Source organism: Aptenodytes patagonicus, chromosome 12 (genome assembly GCF_965638725.1).
Source record: "Aptenodytes patagonicus chromosome 12, bAptPat1.pri.cur, whole genome shotgun sequence".
In the NCBI taxonomy this organism is placed as follows: domain Eukaryota; kingdom Metazoa; phylum Chordata; class Aves; order Sphenisciformes; family Spheniscidae; genus Aptenodytes; species Aptenodytes patagonicus.
Window position 1 is genome coordinate 10445280 of NC_134960.1, and position 18798 is coordinate 10464077.

General features: G+C 66.2%; 1 protein-coding gene across 5 annotated transcripts; it reads right to left on the reverse strand.

Annotated features, from left to right (window-relative positions):
- Positions 1–402: 402 nt before the first annotated feature.
- On the reverse strand, positions 403–18249 carry RNF44 (ring finger protein 44). Of its 5 annotated transcripts, none has more exons than XM_076350263.1 (11): positions 18154–18249; positions 5178–5357; positions 4564–4780; positions 3874–4041; positions 3492–3668; positions 3128–3289; positions 2925–3049; positions 2671–2758; positions 2414–2535; positions 2214–2313; positions 403–1939 (listed from the first exon to the last, which is right to left on the reverse strand). In XM_076350263.1, exons 2-11 carry the CDS (start codon positions 5282–5284, stop codon positions 1877–1879), a joined length of 1329 nt encoding a protein of 442 aa, XP_076206378.1. In that variant the 5' UTR covers positions 5285–5357; positions 18154–18249; the 3' UTR covers positions 403–1876. The 5 variants fall into 5 exon arrangements, with proteins under 5 accessions (XP_076206378.1, XP_076206380.1, XP_076206379.1 ...); XM_076350265.1 differs by lacking the exon at positions 18154–18249 and adding an exon at positions 18009–18029; XM_076350264.1 differs by lacking the exon at positions 18154–18249 and adding an exon at positions 12247–12268.
- Between the last annotated feature and the right edge of the window lie 549 nt (positions 18250–18798).

An 18798-nucleotide genomic window follows, 5' to 3' on the forward strand; every position in this document is an offset into this window, starting at 1 on the left:
CGGTGATTGGCACCGCGCCCCCGGACCTATGGCGTAGCAGCGCGGGGAGCACCGTCCCGCCCCCCCACCTGCCGGGCGCGGCCCCTCGCCTCGCGCCCAGCCCCAGCGTGGCGGCCAGGGCCGCTGCCGGGGGCCAGCCCCGCCGCCTGCCGCCTGCCCCCCGCCCCGCGGGGAGCGGCCCCCCCCACCACCCTCCCACCCCGTCCCCTTGCACACGCCGCCGCCGCGGGCGCCCCCCGGCCGCCGCCTCCCGCTCGGAGGGGCGCAGACCCCGCGGGGACGGCCCTGAAAGTCTCACGGTCCTGCTGTGGCGTTGCGGACATGTGCAGTACAGTGCATGGCAGTATCAGCTGAGCACAAAAACCCCTCTCCCCACCCCCCTCACCCCACAGCCGGCTAGACGTAGCCAAGACCACGTTCCAAGCTGGTCAGACATGCATGCATATTTGTGAACATTTACATAGGGCTGGCGTCCGCTCGGAGGCTCCCAGGCGTCAGCAACAACGCGCTGCGAGGGGAAGGCGGTCCTCTCACCACCACCCCCCCGCCACTGCCTCCCGTCACCCTCCTCGCTAATTAATCATGCAAAATCAACGGCCACGCGGGATTGCTGGAGCCGGGCGGTGGCGTGGCAGCAGCTTCTCTCCCGGCCCCGCGCCGACAGGGCGCCCGCCCGCCTGGCCCCGCGCTGGCAGGGGGGGATACAACGGCGGGGGGCTGCTCACAGCTCCCCCCGCGCCAGCCGGGGCAGGGCCACGGGTAGCACTGAAAATACACCACAAGGTTATGGATAAAAACCCCCCGCTCCGGGGGCCAGGGGGCACCCGCCGCAGCCCGGCCAGCCCCCTGCTGCCCACCAGCCAGGGGCACTGCGCCACACCATCCAGCCAGCAGGACGGGGGCGCAGGGCTATTTCAATTTACGGCGGTGAAACAGAGAAACAACAGCGGGAGCCAGGGGCCGGGCGGCACACCAGGGACACCACACGCCCATGGCCGCAGGGACGGGGCTGGGCCTGGCTGCCTTGCAGGACGCCACATGGCCCGGCCCCAGGTGCTGCATAGGCTAGGCACGGGGGAATGAACGGAGAGAGGGGCCGGGGCCGCGTCAGCACCGTCCTCCCACTGGGGAAAGACCCCAAGCAGACATAACCTTCTGGGGCTCCCCAGGGCAGCCGAGGCGAGAGAGGGGCCACGCCGGGCTGTGTGCGGGAGCGGGGACGGAGGTGTTCCTGCCCCGGCCACGCCGCGGGGCTGTTGGTCTCCCACCTTGGCCATGCTCCACCGGCCACCTCCTCCAGCTGCCCCCCGGGGCCGGCCTGGCGCTCCGGCTCGGGGTGCCGCTGGCATCAAACTCGCGGCACTCCCTCCTCTCTCCTCCCCGCATCCTCTGCGAGCAACGCCAAGGGGAGGAGCCGCCTGCGCGCGACTGGGTCAAACGGCCATGGAACCAAAAACACAACGGAAAAGGAAAGGAAACAGGGGGGAAAAAAAAACCCTACCATGAAAAAAAAAAGTAAGTGACAAAGGGAAAAAACACTAATTCCCTAGCGGAGTACAAAGACCTGGAAAGTGATGGGAGCAACAACAGCGTCTTTGGAGTGCGGAGGGCACGGCCACACACCTCCCGCCTCCAGCACAACACGATTCGGGGCCCTGGGAGCGCAGCGGGCAGGCGTCCGGCTGAGTCCATGCCCCGGCAGGGAGGAGGAGGGCTGGCCGGGAGCCCAGACTGCTCAATGCTCACCACATCCGAGGAGAGGCTTTGGGGAGGGGGGGTAAGCGCAGGGTCAGGCCCTAGCAGCGGGCAGCAGCCCCCGCCCCTGGCCCGGCGTCCTCGTCCTCTAGCGAATTGCGCGGCACAGTGCCCGCCAGCCTCAGTCCGCCTCCCGCTGCACCTCCGACGCGTCTGCCCGGCAGATAGGGCACGTGCGGTTTGCCTACGGGCAAGGAGAGACAGGGGCAAGTGAGCAGGCACCCTACGGCACTAGCTGCACCCAGGGCCCCCCCTACCCCACCACCAAGGGCTGGAAGCACCACGCAGCGTGCCACAACCCGGGAGTGCCTGATCCAGCCCAGCACAGTGCTTGGCGCCTGCTCCCAGTGTATCATGCGTTACATGGCACCGAGGCCACCCACAAGGCAGTGCCCTGCACCCGCAGCACCCCAAGAAGCCGCCCCGCTCCCCGCAGCAGGCATGGGCACGGGCAGTACCTTTAACCATTTGTCGACACACTTGGCGTGGAACTCGTGGTTGCAGGGCAGGACACGGAGAAGCTGCCGGGCCTCAAAGTCGCTGAAGCACACGACACACCTGGGGGAGGCAGCTGTTAGCCCAGCCCTGCTGCGCACCCGCAGCTCCCGGCCCCTGACGGGCACCCCATGCCCCCCGCCCATGACTGGGGCTCACTCACAGGGTCTGCTCGGACTGGTGGCTCTCAGGGTTGAAGCGGTAGGACGGGAGGTGCTCGATGTCTGCTTTGGTGAGTCCCCGCGGCTTGGCCTCCCCCAGCCGCTCGGCCAGGTTCAGCAGCGCCTGGAGGGAGACAAAGAGGCCAGCTCAGCTCAGCTCATGCACCGGCACAGCACCCCTCCAGGCTCTCCCTGCCCTGGCAGAGCAATCCCCAACCCCCCCATCCTGTCACCCCGCGGGGAAGCAGAGCTGACTCACCTCGTAATTCTCCATCTCCACATCATCCACGTCCAGGTCTAGGCTGATCGTGGGCCCCACGGCTGTCGGCGACACGGGAAGCATAGAGCTGGGGGGGAAGGATGGGGCGGTCGGCGTGGGGCCGCAAACCCCAACCTCCGCCCTGGCATCCTCAGGGGGGCAGAACCACCTGTACCAACGCCGTGCCTCTGTGCACCCCATCCACGGTGTCACCCCTGCCCCACGCGCCCCACTGTATCCACCCCGATACTCACAGGAAATAGGGCAGGAAGCTCGGGTAGTACGGGGGGGGCGGCGGAGGGGGGGGCGGGGGGGGCAGCGCCTGCTGCAGCCGGTACCGCTGGGTGTTCAGCCGCCGAGGCATCACGTGGGGGTATGGCTGTGGGGAGAGACGGGGTGCTCAGATCCGTGCCAGCCCCATAGCATCCCCCCACCCCTCCACAAGACAGGGACTCACCACGCCGAATGGCAGCTCTTGGTGCAGCGGGTCATGGGGGAGGTAATGCAGCGGCACGGAGGGGGACAGCGTGGGAGCGTGGTGGGACGGGGGGTACGTGAAGCCCGCAATGGGGTGCTGCTCCCCTCGCAGGTCCACGTCATTGTCTATCCTCTGCAGAGGCTGTGGGGAAAACAGTTAGGCTGGGAGGGGTGTCCCAAATTACACCCCCCCTGACACTAGCAGGACAGAGGCACCCCGGACATCCCACCCATCACCCACAGCTCAGACCCATGGGGGCTGCAGAAGGACAAGACCTCAAGGTGGTCTTCGTTGGGCCACAGGGCGCATCATGTCCTCAGCCCGTACCCCCACCCCAACTCACCATGCGTGGGTGCTGGGCTTGGAGAGGTACAAACTGCCCCAGGGGGGCCATGTGGGGTGGCTGGTGGGGGGGCACTGGCGGCGGGGGGGGGTGCAGGATGTAATGGTCGCTGGAGATGATAGGGGGGAACGTCTGGTAGGAGACGGGGAGCTGTTGCATGGCGCATGCCTGGATCAGCTGTGGGGGGAGAGAGAGAAAAATGGGAGTCAGACACCCACCGTGGGCATGGCTGCACCCCTGCCCCCTCCCCAAGGCCTCCAACAGACCCTGTACCCCCAGAAACTTGCACTCCAGTGGGCTTGGGTACCCACGTGACCTCTGGGCACCCACAGCCCAGGCTGTCCCCAGGTGTCCCCTGTGGGTGTCCCCCGCCGTGACTCACCGGGGGTGGGAGGCAGCAGAGCGGGTAGTGCTGTCCACTGAACATCACTGAGCATGCTGGGAGCTGCTGGGTGCTGCACCCAGGGATGTGCTGGCCGGCGTGGATGGGGAAGCCTTGCGTCGTGACAGTGGTAACCGTGTAGGAGAGAGGGACGGGTCCCTGGTGCACCTGAGGACGAGGCACCGAGGGCACAGTCAGGGTACAGCCCCGGCTGAGCTGTCCCCATCCTGGCAGGGTGGCAGCAAGGCACTGAGCACCCAGCGCTGGGACACAACCGCCTGGCACCTCCATCCCACTGGTGTGGCCAGAGGAGGGGGGCCGAGTGCAGGCTGGGTTCGAGGGGGCTTTTAGACCCCTCTTTGCTCCCCGCAGACAGGCTGGCACGGCCTCCAACCCAGCACTGCTACCATGGACGATGGTGACAGTTGTGACATGAACATCCCTATGAGGGGACTGTCCCCAGCCCCTGGGAGCAGGGACTACCCTGGGTACACCCAAACTGGCAGGGGGACCCCAGTGTTTAAGTGCTCAGCAGACGAGCACTGGCAGCCTCAGGGCTGGGTGCTCTCAGCAGCAAGCAACTGGCCAGACGGGACCCAGGGACATGTCTTGGGACCACTGCCCCAGACGCCAGCCTGGGGCCACCATAGGGTCACTCTTAGGACTGGGGCTGGGGGCTGCAGCACCTACCTGGTCATGCAGATCCACCATGAATGGGTTCTGGTGGGGCGGGTGAGCGGCCGGGTGAAGCATTCGTGGCGGCGTGCTGGGGAGAGCGTAGGCGCGGGGCTCATCTACAGGGATGTGCGGCTGCTGGGGGAAGGCAGGGTGCAGCTGGGGCTCATCCTGGCCCAGCAGGGTTGCCAGAGGTCGGTCGCGTCGTCCCCACTGACGCCTGGCAGGGGGGCTGCGGGGCCACCGCAGGAAAGAAACAGAGCAGGAGTGACCCCCGGGCCAGGGGCACCACAGCCCCAGGCAGAGTAGCCGCAGGCAGGTCACAGCCCAGCTCCCAGGGTGAGATGCTCAGAGCATCATGCCAGGCCAGGCTCCTTGTCTGGCTGGGGAGCTCCAGAACCAGCTCCTCTGCTCACCCTGCATGTGTCCCCCCACTGTGTCCTCAGCACAAAAGGGACCCCTGCTCCCTGGGGACCCATTGGCCGGGCCAGGTGGACATGCTTCCCTGCCGCGATCTCCCCCCCAAGCCCCTCAGGAGCTGGTGGCTGGCCCCAGCAGGACCACGGAACTGGCCCCGCGTCCCCACACACCACAGGTGACAGGGCTCTCCACCACCCTGCGCCCCGTACCTTCGCCGAAGGTGGTCTGGGCTGCTGCAGGGTCCCCCCGAGAAACGGTGCTGGTTAAAAGGGGCAGAGGGTGGCCGCCTATTCACTGCCAGTTCCCATGGTCGCATTGGTGACGTTGGGAGGCGGATGGGCACGTGAGACCTCAGACTATGGCAGGGCGAGACACCAGCACCTTGGATCCTGTGAGAAGGACAGCGGGTCACGGCACCCCAACCCCTGGAGCCGCACAGGGCTGCAGGAGCACCGAATCCTCCCCACGCCCCAGGCCTGGGCAGCACCACCCCAGCCCACTCCCCCACCACCTGCCGTGGGAGAAGGAAGGAAGGAGAGGCACAGAGTGAGGCCGGGGCAGCCGCTGCACCCGCTGACAGGCTGGGGGGGGCGTTGCAGCCTGCCTGGCTGCTGCCCATGCCCCCTCCACGCTGGGAGCCAGGCCACCCTTCCCATGCCCAGCCCTGCCACCCGCACTGTACAAGTGACTCTGAGCTACCCCAGCGCCACTGTTCCAGCATGGCTCAGCCTGCTGCTCCCTCCCCGCGGGGATGGTAATGCTGGTGACTGGAGCTCTTGCTACTCCAGAACCTAGACCTGCACCCACCCCACCTCTTGGGGCTGGATACAGCCCGGGGGGGGGCGGGGCTAGGAAGAGCCTGTGTGTTGCCCCCCCCCCAGTTACTGTCCCTCCACTGCATGGCCAGAGCCACCCCCCATGCAAGACAGGGACACTGAATGAGAGAGAAGCACTTGTTTTTGGCACAGAGAAAAGCAAGCAGCGAAGGGCCCTGTGGCTGCAGCAGCGTCCCAGGCTGCTCGTGGGCTGACGGGGAGCCTGAACCATGGCATGGGGAGTTTCCAGCAAGTCCTTGGCCAAGACAGGCTCCAGTGCTGCTCTAGGGGCTGCTCTCTCTTGCTGGGCTCCTGCACGTCCTACTCCGGCTGATGCTGCCGCCCCAGTGACAGGCACAGGGGGCTGGCAGGGGACAGCGGGGCTCATGGCCCTGCTTTGGCTCAGTCTGTGCACGTCAACTCCCTGAGGCATACAGGGCACAGCCACACATCCCCGTGCGGGTGGGGACAGGCATGGGCTGCGGCTGAAGCCAGGCAGGCAGCTCTGCTCCCCCATCCACCCCCACAGGCAGGGGGTCAGTGGGAACACTGCCCCGGGCCCTGCCCCATCTCCCCTCCCACACCCAGCCTGGCTGGTGTCCCCATGCCAGAGCCCCCCTCCCACCACACAGTTCGGCCCCCCAGCCCCAGTGAAGCTTGGCACTGCACAGAGGAGACATCTGCATGCGGGGCTGCGCTTCCCCAGGCTCTGGTTCCCCTGGCCCCAAAAGGGCTTTCCCCTGGCTCCATGTGTGTCCAACTGCCCCCAGAGAGGCCTCCCCCAGGCACCCTCCCGCTGCCCAGCAGGCCCCTCTGCCAGCCTCCCTCGGCCTCCACAGCCATGGCCAGCAAGTGGGAGCAGCCATGGCCTGGGCACTGCACCCCACGTGCCCCTAAATCCAGCTCGCCTGCAGGCTGGTGGTGTGCCCTCCCAAAGCAGCTCCTTCTTCAGCCCTACTTCCTCCTCCTCGGTGCCCATGGTAGAGGCACGCCGGCACCAGGAAGGGCACTCTGAGCCCGGGGAGCACTGCTCAGCCCCAGGAGAAAGCTGGGGGGAGGGTGTCTCACCCCAGCAGGGAAAAGCTGCAATATCACGCCCGGGTGACAGGCATCACCAACCACGGTGGGAAGTCACCGGGGCGAGCCCTATGCCACACATGGGTCTCTTCTTAACCTCACCCCCACCCACCATACCATTTCAGAAGCTGAAAGCAAATTTCTCTCTCTGTTTTGGGGGGAAAAGAAAAAAAACCCCAAAGCCACAGGCTGAGCACCCCAGGAGCCTGTCTGCGGCTACTGCCGGGGAAGAGGCCGTGCTCAGTGATGGGGGTTTGCCCCACGAGTGTTTTATTCTGCCCCCGAGCCTCCGCCCAGGTGCCCCGCCAGCGGGCTGGGGGCCGGGGTGCAGCAGCAGCCCAGGTTTAACCCCACTCCCCAGGAGCCTCCCCGAGGTGTTACTGCTTCCAGTTCCGCATCCTCACTCTCAGAGCACACGTGGTACAAACCCCTGCGTGACCCGGCGGGCACCTTCCAGACCAGACACCGCAGCGATGGGCTTGGGGACGGGGAGCACCTCCGCAGAGGGACACTAAAGCCATGCTGGGGCTCGCCTGTTCGCTCGGGCTCCCAGCACCCCAGGATGGCACCCTGAGGACACATCTCCCGCAGGTGGGACATCCCCGACTCGCCCGTATGGTGGTGGCCGAGGGGCACGGGGCTGACATGGCCCCCCGTCCTGCCACAACCGGCATCCTCCTGTCCCACGCGGGCGCAGCCGGCTCCCTCCCTCGCACCCATGGCTGGGAGCCAGCAGCCGCCCCGGGCAGGGTCACCGTGACCCCGTGGAGGCCACCGCAGCCCCGGAGCGAAGTGGACCCCGGGCCCCGCAGCGGGGCGGGGGGCGAGGCGGCTCCCGGGCCCCGCCGAGAACAAAGTTAGCAGCGCGCCAGCGCTCACGCCCGGTGCCATCTGTTCGGGCAGAGCCGGGCTCCGGGGCTGCCGGGGGAGCCGCCCGCCCCACCATCGCCTCCCCGGGGGTCCTGCCACCCCGGTGCCACCCGTCGCCGGCTCCGTCCCGGCACCCCGGGCTCCCCCGTCCCCCCGCAGTCCCCTCCCCGCCGTTCCCACGCGAGCGCCGCCAGCTCCCCCGGGAGCGGGGTCACCGCCGGCCCCGCTGCACCGGCAGCCCCTTCGGAGGGCCGCCCCGCCGACCCCGACCCCAAACCCGAGCCCAGCCCCCGGGGTCTCCGGGACGGCGGCACATCCCGTAGCACCCCGACGGGTGCAGCACCCCGACGGGGCACCCCACCTTGCAAGCGCCCCAGTGGGGCGCCCCAGCCACCAGCACCCCAGGAGCGCACCCCAGCCTGCAGCCCCCCCGCGGGTGCACCGCCCGGCCGGCAGCCCGCGCCCCCCGCCGCAGCAGCGGAGCCCCGCCGGTGCCGGGTCGGGCGCGGAGCTGTGGCTTTAAGAGCGGCCGCTCCGGGGCCATGTGCTCGGCGCCAAACAAAAGCAATAACAAAGGCGGCCGCCGGGCCCCGCCGCCGTCGCCCGGGGCAGGTGCCGCCGGGGGTCCGGGGGGCGGCCCCCGCCCCGCTCCCGCCCCCCCCCCCCCCCCCGCCCGCACCTACCTGCACCGATGGCCTGGGCCGCCGCTCCGGTGCCGTTGCGGCGCCCCCGCCCCCTCCCGCCGCTCTTTGTTCGCCGACGCCGGGCCCGGGCCTGCCCCCCCGCCCGCCGCCGGCCCTCCCTCCCTCCCTCCCGCCTCCCGCCCCCCGCCGGGCCGGCCCCCTCCCCGCCGCCGCTGTTTCCGGTGCCTCTTTGTTTTCCGCGGCGCGGGGCGGCGGGGCCGCCGCGGCAACCGCCGCCGGGCCGGGGGGCGCGGGGGGTGCCTGCCCCTTTAAGAACCGGCGGCGGCGGCGGGACGCACCGGACCGAGTCACAACACTCGGAGGCCCCGGGGGCGCGCGCGGCTGGTGGGAGGGGGAGGGGGGGCGGCGCGGCGCGCGCGCGACCCACGTGATCAGGCGTGTCACGCTCCGCAGCCATCTTGGAGGCGCGGGGCCGGGCCGCCACGCGGGGCAGCGCCGGCCTCCCCCCCCCCGGGGGGGCGGTGTCCTAGCAACGGTCTCCACGGAGAGGGGGCCCCTAGCAACGGGGCCTGGGGGCGGCCCGGCCGGACCGAGACGCCCCCCGCCCTCGAGGGGCCCGGCCCCGGTACCGGCCGCGCCGCCTCCTCACCCCGCTGGTACGGGCACCGCGGCGACGGGGGGCCAGGCCGAGATGGCACCTTACCTGCGGCTTCGCCCGCCACTGCCAGCCCGCCACCGCTCCCGGCCCGCCGGCCCCCGGCCCACCGGGCTGGCAGCTCCGTGAGCCCGGCGGGCCGTGGCGACAGCAGCACCGTGTGCCTGGGCACTCCCGGCCAGCCCGCGCCGTGCCGCCGTGCTCCCGCTGCCAGGTGGGCGGAAAAGCCCGGGCCAGGGGGAAGGTGAAGGCAGGAGCTCGGGTCCCCAGCACCCTCCTGCGCTGGGACGGGAGGATGGAGAAGCTGTTCCCCTCCCGCTCAGCACGGCACGGAGCCCTCACCCGCACCGGCAGCCTGCCAGGCACAGGCAGCTCTCCCAGGGCACCTCTACCCAGTTCGAATTTCCAGGCACCAGAAAAGCCTCTTTTGCTTCAGAAAAGCCTCCTGCTCTCTCCCCTCGATTAAACAAGGAGCAGGGACTCCTCGGAGTGTCTCCAGGAGGCACACCTGCAGGTCAGCCGAGCAAGTCGCTCAGCTGGCAGCTAGCAGCAAGAGCTGCACACCCAGAGGCTGTGCCACCGGCTCCCCGCATGCCCCCGGCAGCACTGTTCAGCGCCAGTCAAACCCCTGTGCTCAGGAGAGCACATCGCAGCGGCTTCGCTGAAAGCCAGATGCTGCATCCGAGCCAAACTTCCCCGGGTTACAACGCACACTTAGAAATTCCCAGGTAGGCGAGCGAGCCAGCCGGCAGCTCTGATGTAATGCCTATAAACCAGCCCTCCCCTGACAGCTAGGCTTTAAAGTGCTAACAACCAAAAGGGAGCTAATTAATTTGTAACATCACCCCTTTTAAAGAAAACCTCAGATCAGTGGCAACGATTTAACAATTCAATAGGTTCATCATTGCGATGAGCTGTCAGATTCAGTTTTGTCCCATCCCAGCCCCGTGCCCAGCTCCCTCCAGGCCCCTCCCAAGGCCAGTTTGCTGGCTCTCACCTCCTCACCCCGAATCCAGGTGCACATGAGGACCCACACCAGCCTCGAGGATCCCCCGGGACATGGAGCATCCTGGAGCAAGCTCCATCTGCCATGACTGTCAACAGCACCATAGCCAACTGCTTCTGTCCCCATGGTAGGGGACACACAGGACAGGAAAGCGGCACAGCAGGGCATGGGGCAGACCTATGACAGGGTCAGAACCACGTGCTCAGACAGGCACCCCAGGAGGAAACAGCCAAAGGACTGAATCGTCAGCCGAGACCTGAACGATCACCCTCAAGGTCTGCTCCATTACAGCCTCTTTGCTTCAAGAGCTGGGGACTAGAGGGAAGAGGAGGAAAACAGCACTCTGCACTTTGACCTTGCCACTATTTGTGGGCAGAGGCAGCACTGCACCTTCACAAGGCTGCCAGGACATGGTCTGATCCTGGGCAGAGCATCGGCAGCAGGCAGAGGCCACAGATGGTGGATATCTGTGCAGACACTCCCTCCCTCCCCGCTCCAGCGTCACCAGCTCCCCTGCGGCCAGCAGCTATCGATGTCCTCAGGACGGCGTTGGGGGAAGCCATCAATGGAGCATGGCTCGCCGGTGAGGGGCTGTTTGTGCTCCCTGCCCAGCCAGGCTGGACGGTTCCTGTGGCAGAGCCGGGTCCAGCCACACCACGTGCAGCCATGCCAAGCCTGCCCAGCCAGCTCCTGCGAGGACGGGGCACCACGTGTCCAGCCGCAGGTTAGACCATGTGGAAGCAGCTCAGCACACATCTGCCCCGCGCCATCTCAGTAACACAGCCACCAACATCACACTGCCCCAGGTCTACTCTGCCTGGAAGAGCCATGTGAGGACCCCAAGCGACGCTCCTCCGATGCTACAGTAAGGCTAGCCACAGACAGCAGCACTGGTCAGTGCTTCTGGGCCAAGAGAAGGGGTCCCCAGTCCAGCCACTGAGACCTGTGACACCCCAGGTGAGTAGGACCCCCCGTGCCAGGCAGCAGCCTCAGAAAGCTCTCTACCTGTGGGGGCTGCTCGGGCTGGACCCAGCTGCTCCGCAGCCAACGGGCAGCCTGTCCTCTCCCTTGCGAGAGCCAGAGGCCGGCAGAACCAAAGCCTCCCCGGGCCCAGGCTCTTTAAGACACCATCTGCTGCCACAGACGTGCTGCCTCCCTTGCCCCATATATAGGTCAGGTCTGTCACAGGATTAGCCGGGGTGTTTCGAGTGGTGTGACCACCTCTCCCACTGGAGGCACGCTCTGCCCCATCCTCTCCCCAACACCCAGCATGCCAACGGCTCGCCTCCACGCTCTCCCCGGCCTCTCCCCCAAGTCCAGGGAGAGGAAGAGGCCCCAGATCCTTCCGCCTCCCTCCCCAGTGCCTGGAAAACAAGTGGGAAGAAACCAGCACCAAGCACCCAGAAGCTCCCAGGCTGCAGGGGAGGCAGCCAGAGTGTCCCCACCCTACCCAAGGCCCGACACAAGCACCAGGGAACATGGGACACCCCAATATCAGCAGCTACCGCAGGGTGAAGCGCTTCTCTGCTGGGGCGATGGGGGGGGCGAGGAGCTCCCTCCTGGCTCCGCACACCCTGGTGGAGCCGAGTTTGCTGGCAGCGGAGGCAGGACGCCTCTGCCGTGATCACACACCACCCACTCACACCCCCAGACTGACAGCACTCCCGTCAAACGCCTCCAGCCACACACACGTGGAGGATGCTGACATGAGGAGCGAGTAGCTGCACAGGCAGCGGAACTGATAACGCCCGGTTTCCTGTCGATCTCTCCCACGTGGATTCTCTGATGTCTAATAGCAAGGCAGAGCTGCACTGCAGAGGGAGAACTACCAGCATCTTCCTCCCCACGAGCCAGAGCCTGTAGCAAGCTGAGACCTTTGAGACAGCTACCACACCTGGCACCTACCACAACTGACACCATCCAGCAAGTTCAAAGCGGAGTGGAGAAGACTCGCAAACAAACAGTAAGCTTGCACAAGCCTTCATTTCCTCAGGAGAGGGTAAATAATCTGCAGAGATATCTCTACCTTCCTTCATTTGCCCTAGTAACACCGGCACAACTTGAATAGCATGACCAGAAGGCTGCTGGTGCAGCAGCCGGGTCCAGCTTGGGTACCTCGGTAGCTCAGCAGCATCAAGCAATGGGTCGTGTCCTCTGCTCTCCTGGGTGGATTCTTCTCCCCCGGACAGAGGCACATTGAACCACACTCACCTCTGTCTGTCCTGGCATCTCGCAGCAGCCGGTTCCGCAGCTCAGTTGCACGTGGGTAGGGAGAGAAGAGCGAACGCCACCATGTCCGTCCCCAACCTGCTGTCTGGACAGCCTCCCCAGTCCTCCCCTTCCTTCCTACCATGAGACACGGCGGTTCTCTTTTCAGACAGCTCTTTCCTAAAAAGAGACCCAATCTCTCCTTGGGCAGAGCCAGCCCAGGGAGCAGGGATTCCAGCCCCGCTCCCCATCACCACACAGTGTCCCTGGGAGTTCTGAGCTCACCTACCACCTCTTCACAAGCATCCTGCCGAGGCCAGCTCGCTCTCTACATGCTGTGGACAGTGTTAATAGCATCTGCCAAGCGAGCGGCCGAGGGCAGGAGGGGCTGGGCTCCAGACACCTTCTCCACTGCTCCGCCAGCTGGGCTCAGGCTGGACCCCTCTGCCTCCCCTCCCCATTGCCCTTCTGCCACCAGCACGCAGGAGGCAGAGCGGCAGTGTCTGGCGTCACGGCTCCAGCGAAAGGATACGGGCAGAGCCAGAAGCTGGTTGACGGCAAAGAGCAATTTCGTTACCGCTCAGCAAAATGAAGCGTCTCTTGAAAGCGCTAGTGACAGTCAGGAAGTTGGGTTGGGTGTTTTGGTTTGCATTTTAAGAAGCCTGCAGGGACACCGACAACCTGCAATGATCATTTTCAGAAAGGAGCTCAGAGAAATTAATGATTTTCAGCAACCATTTACCCTCTTTTGTCCTTGATTTAAAATTTGCCAGGAGGTTGCTTACAAGATGCACCCAAACAAGCAGTGACCACTGCCTTAAGTGCAGAGGAGGCTTGCTGCAATACCTCTCCAGTACATCACTCTCAGAGAACCCCACACCAGTGCCTGGGGATGGTTTTAAGAGCAAAAACATGACTTCCAAGCTGACAGCCCCTGTGTACAAAGAGCGACTGTGCGGTGACAACAGAGCAGCCTGGGGCACAGGAGCTGGCTGACCTCTGCTACAGCTCTCGCCGGCAGATTTTTATTGTTCACCACTTTCCCAAAGCGCAGGCACAGAGAGAAAAGCAACTAAGACACTCAACTCAAAATGCAAACACAGCCAGGGAGCCCCACCAGCACAGCAGGGAAAAGACAACCTGCCAGAGGGGACCGCGGCTCAGTGCTGCCAGGCTGGGGGGAGGAAGGACCAGACCACAGGCCCTCCCTTCCTGGGGGCGACAGCAAGAGGTCACCACCACGCAGGCTCACCTGAGAGGAAGCAGCTCCTAGCACACAGCATCGCAGGCCAGTCCTCCACTCTGCATGGCTGAGCTGAAATCCCTCGTCCTGCTTTCCAGGGTAACCAAGGAAAGCCCACAGCTACAGCTCTGCAGCCAGTGAGGCCAGGTCTCCAGGGACCGGGCTGCAGCTGGAAAATAATACTCCCAAAGCCTGTCACAAGCGCTGCTTGCTGGGGACACTGCTCGCCTCGCCTTCTGCCATGCACGCAGCAAAGCGGTAAGCCCTCCCAAACCACCCCGCTCCAGAAAACCCAGATATCCCATATTGGACACAGCCCCCATGGGCTGCTCGTGCCCTCCAGGAAATGGCTCCTGCCCTGAAAGGCTGAGGACTTGCAGGTGCAAGGGCAAAGGAAAGGATAAGCACCCTGGGGTGGCTCTGCTGCCCAGAGAGTTGGCAGGCTGGCTTCTCCCAGCACCCTTGCAAGCCAACAGCACGGATCCACACTGCTCCTCGCCAGAACTGACCTGTCCCCAGGGAACCACGCAACATCCTCGTGCGGCTTGGTGACCGCAGGGCTCAGGGCCTGGCTTTCCCGAGTTCCTGCCAAGCCAACGTCACAGGGCCTCTGGGAGTGCTCCCCAGCACCCGCAGCTTCCTCGGACATTTAAACAGCCTCTGACACATCAAACTGGCACTTTGTGTGCTGCGCCTGCCTGGTGGGTATGCAAATCCCTTGGCCAACCATTCACCTACACAGGGCAGGTGACAAACCACAATTCTCCAGCTCGCCCGGAGCAGGGAGCCAAGGGATGGTGAGAAAACACCGTGCACCGGCTCCTTGATTCAGAGATGAAAAACCAAAAGCACCCAAAAGCTCCACGCTTTTCTGCCAAAAACCAGCATCGTGCCGCTTGCCACCGGCTGCCCAGCCACCACCTCCCCAGCCGTGCCCCGCGGCCAGCCTCACGTGACGGTGAAGTGGATGCACACAGTAGGAGTGGCTGTAGTGACAGTGTTACAGCTTGTGTCCGACACACAGCTAAGCCCAGCAAATCCCAGTGCTCTGCAGCTCTCATTTACAAACCCCACACGCTCTGTGCAGGTTCACAGGCTTCAGCGAGAGCTCGGTGCCCGCGGCCCTGGGGAAACGACACCTGGGGAGAAACAGCCCACCGAGCACGGGGCTCCCGAACTCTCCGATGTTCACCAGCACAAGGACAGGCCAACACCAAGCCCCAGGGACAAGGAGAGCTCTTCTTACACCAGCCCGTTTGGGCTAGGAGCCCACCTCCCCAGGGCCAGGCCCGCTGCTATTTCAGCACAGATACTCCCACCGAGGAAGCAAGGACACCTGGCAGGACAAGCAGGACTTCGCCCCGTCCTGCTCTGCTCTGAGCGACTTCACTTCACTCCCTGCTGCTGCCCCGGGGTGGCAGGACTTTGCCAGCTCTGCACACACCTGGAAGAAGTGCTGCGAGCTGAAGCCCGGGCCCTACCTGCCGGCTGTTATTTCATTCCTCTAACAGGTCCATAAAACAGGGATAATTAAATCTCCCCTAAACTCTCTTCCATTTAAAATAAAAATCTATAGTCCCTATTTCATTAGCTGGCTCTGGGTTTTACAGCTTGATCAATTCCCCTCGCAGAGCCCTGGTCCCAGGCAGGCAGACGCAAACATGCAGCAGGCAGCTTCCACGGTGCAAATCAATGGAGATTCGCAGTCTCCTCTCCCTGTTCTTTGTTCCTCGCTCACCAAAGGGGAGCCACACGGCACGGCAGGTAGGGATGGCGTGTTTTACCGCTCAAGGGAACGTCACTGCCACGCGTGGCTTCAGAGGTCAGATTTAGTGCCTGGCAAGAGCAGAGGCAGCAGCGATGCTCCCCCTCCAGCAAAGGGAGGGCCCAGCACGGGGCACCAAAAACGTAGCCATGACCCTAAAGGCAAGGCAGCCCAGCACACAGGCAGGGTGATGCCTCTCCAAGGTGAAGAGGGACAAGGCTGAGCTCTCGCAGCTGACGGCTGGAATCAGAGCCCTCCGCAAGCATCAACTGGGAACCAAGAGAAGCCGCCACCGCTCTGACCTCCCCATGGACAAAGTGGAAGAGACATCGTGGAGACCCGAGCGCACAGGCTCACCGTTTCCTGCCCTTCCCGGCCCTCCGCTGCTGCCCTGCCACACGCCACCTTCCCCCCCACGAGTGTGCCAGGCCGGTGGCTGGAGCAGCCGGGGCTCCAGATGGCTCTCGCCACCCCTGCAAGCCTCTCCCTCCGCTGCAGCGGGGAGCTACCAGCTCCTGGCAGCAGATGGAGGGACCACAGCAGCAGCAAGAGCTGCACAGACAGTGGACGGGCAGAGCGCCTGCCTGCCCGCAGAGCGGAGATCAGCACCCCGGGCAGCCCTTGCCCCGGGCCAGCGCCCAGGTGTCACCCAGCACACCATTTCCCTCGGCTCCAGACGTGCATCCATCCCTCCCTCCCGCCTTTGCTCAGCCAGAAAGCAGCAAGATGCCACAGTCCCCATCCTGCCGACGCTAGGACACGCCACAGAGGCAGCCCCAGGGAGAAGGCCCAGCAGCCCCGACCCCAGAGAGCTCTGCCTCGGCCGCACAATGCCAGCGACAAACAGACCACACTGCCTGGGCCCGAACCCCGATCTCCGCCAACCTGCCTGCGGGCAGGCCAGCACGCTGGTACCTGCCAGGGGACATCAGGGCAGGTAGCTAGGACACAGGAATAGCCACATGTCAGAGTGCCCAGCTCCAAACAAGGCTGAGGGGGACAAAGCCCTGTCACCCCACCACGACTCCTTGCATGGCTCTGTACAAGGGGGGTGACAACAGAGCCTCTCAAACGCACCCAGGTGGCTCCCGCCTCACCTCCCATGCCAACACCTGCCCCGGCTCCACTGGCACCACTGCCCGAGCGGAGGGGCCGCAGTTCACTTGCTAAACCAAACCCACTGCCCAAGGGGTGTGAGGCCACAGAGCATGGCCCCCGCCGCCCAGCCAGCCCCAAAGCAGACACCCAAAGGTGACAAACAAAGGCACCCGGCAGGCACTCCGCATTAGCAGTATTTTTAGACACCGCTATGGAGCCGGCCTTATTATTTTCATTGCAACGTGCATAATTACCCACCATGCACCGCAGTGACATCAGACGCAGCCTGCTCCCCTCCGACAGCCGGCAAGGCCGGCGCCCGCTCCTCCTCCGGGGCTCCCGGCCTCGGGGACTGACCTGCCCCACCGGGCTGTGCCCTGAGCATCTCCCCAGGGCACGGCCCCACCGCTGCACACGGGGGGACTCAGGGTCCTGGGGCATCAGAGCCAGCAGTGGAGCAGAAATGGGCGCAGGTGGCGGAGGGACCGAGCGAGGCGGTGACACAGGACGGTGAGGAGGCGAGCACAGTGACAAGCTCCGGAGCTGCAGACACGCATGGCCGGCTGTGCTGGAGCACAGGGCCGGTGCAGAGCTTACGGCCGAGATGCCAGCGCAAAAACCAAGCTGTGCTCCTGAGAAGAGGGGCTGTCCCTGTGCAGAGGGACAGCACCCGCCTGGTCGCAGACTGCCCGTGGGGCTCAACTCCTGCCCGGGAAAGCAAGCCCCAGAGCACACCCCAGCTGCCCACAGCTCGGTCCTACACGTCCTCTGCGGGACAGGGCTGCCACGGGCCCCGCACGCAGCCCGCGCTGCCAGCACACACACCGCAGGGTCAGTGGCACAGCCTGTCCCACCGCGCTGGGTGCCACCGCCCCGTCATTTGGGGCTTATTTGTTTCCTACCTCTTCTCCACTTACAACTTTCTGAAGAGTTTCGCCACTTCCCCTCCCATCCCCTCTCACGCTTCGGGGGCTCACCCCGAGCCAGGCCCTGCTTACCGACCCCGGGTCAGGCAGCAGGGCCCGGAGGCTTCGGCAGCGGCGGACGGAGCATCCCCGGGGTGTCCAGCGAGGCGGGGACACAGAACCAGCCTCGGCAGGAGCCACCGACTCACGCCCAGCCGGGGATGCAGGAGCCCCCCGAGAAGGGGCTACGGCTGGGACAGCCTGGGGGCAGCCCCGCTCTGCTGGCGAGACCCCGAGGGGCGGCAGGGCTCCGGCTCCGCCGCCCTCGCCGGTGCCCCAGGCAGACCCTGCCGCGACCCCCCCTCTCCCCGAGTACCGGGGGCTCCTCCCGCCGGCGTGCAGCTGCCGGTGCACCGGGCCCTGCTGCCCTTTACGGCCACCTCCTCCAAGCCCCGGTGCCCCATGCAGCCACCACCCCCGCGCACCGGGCCCTGCGCTCGGCCCCGGCCCCGGTGCGCCGGGACCCCGCCTGCCCCGGCCATCCGCCCCCTCCAAGCCACGGCGCAGCGGGCCCGGCCCAGCCGCCGCGCACCGGGCCCCGCTCGCTCCTTCACCCGTCGCACCAGGCTTCGCTGACCCGTGCATCCGCCCCCCTCACACCGGGCCCTGCCTGCGCCCGGCACCGGCTCTGCCTGCCGCCCTCCCCGGTGCACCGGGGCCGGCCTTCCCGCCCCCCTGCACCGGCCCTACCTACCTCCTTCCCCCGGTGCACCGGGCCCTGCCCTCCCCAGGCCCCGGGCCCTGCCCGCCGCCTTTTCCCGGTGCACCGGTCACGCCCGCCCCCGGTGCACCGGCCCTGCCCCGCATAGCCCAGGCCCGCCGCCGCGCCCCGTACCTACCGGAGGCGCGTCCCCGGCGCTTGCGGGCCACTCGGTGCCTGCCCCGGCCCTGCCCGCCGCTCAGCCCGCTCGCATGGCGCGGCGGCCGGGCCCGCCGGGCTCGGTGTCCGTCCCGGTGCCGCTCCCGCTCCGGCCTCGGCCCGGCCTCAGCCCCGCCTCATGGCGCCCCCGCGCCCGCCGCTCTGATGGAACCGGCCGCGCCGCGCCGCCCCCCGCGCCGCGCCGATGGACGCGCCTGCCCCCCCCCCCCCACCGCCGTACTGCGCCCAAGAGCGGCGCCGCCGAAACCGCGCGGCGGGGCTCTCCGGCCGTAATGCTCCAAGTGGCAGTGCACCCCAACGCCGGCCCGGGGGTGTGCTGGGGAAGATGTCCCGGGCCAGCCCTTGGGAGGTCTGGGGGGCTCCCGGGACAGCCCAGGGCGGTTTGCAGAGGTGTGTCCAGCACTAGCCCCGGGGGGCTCAGGGGGTTTGTCCTGGGCCAGCGCTGGGGGGCCCCAGGGGTACCCCGGGGCAGCCTTAACAGGGGCTGGGGGATCCTGGACCAGACCTAGAGGGGTTTGCGGGGGGGTCCTAGTCTGGCCCCCTGTAGCCCCTTCTCTGGGGGCTTCCTGACCCAGGTGTGGGGTGAGATGGGACCTCAGAGCAG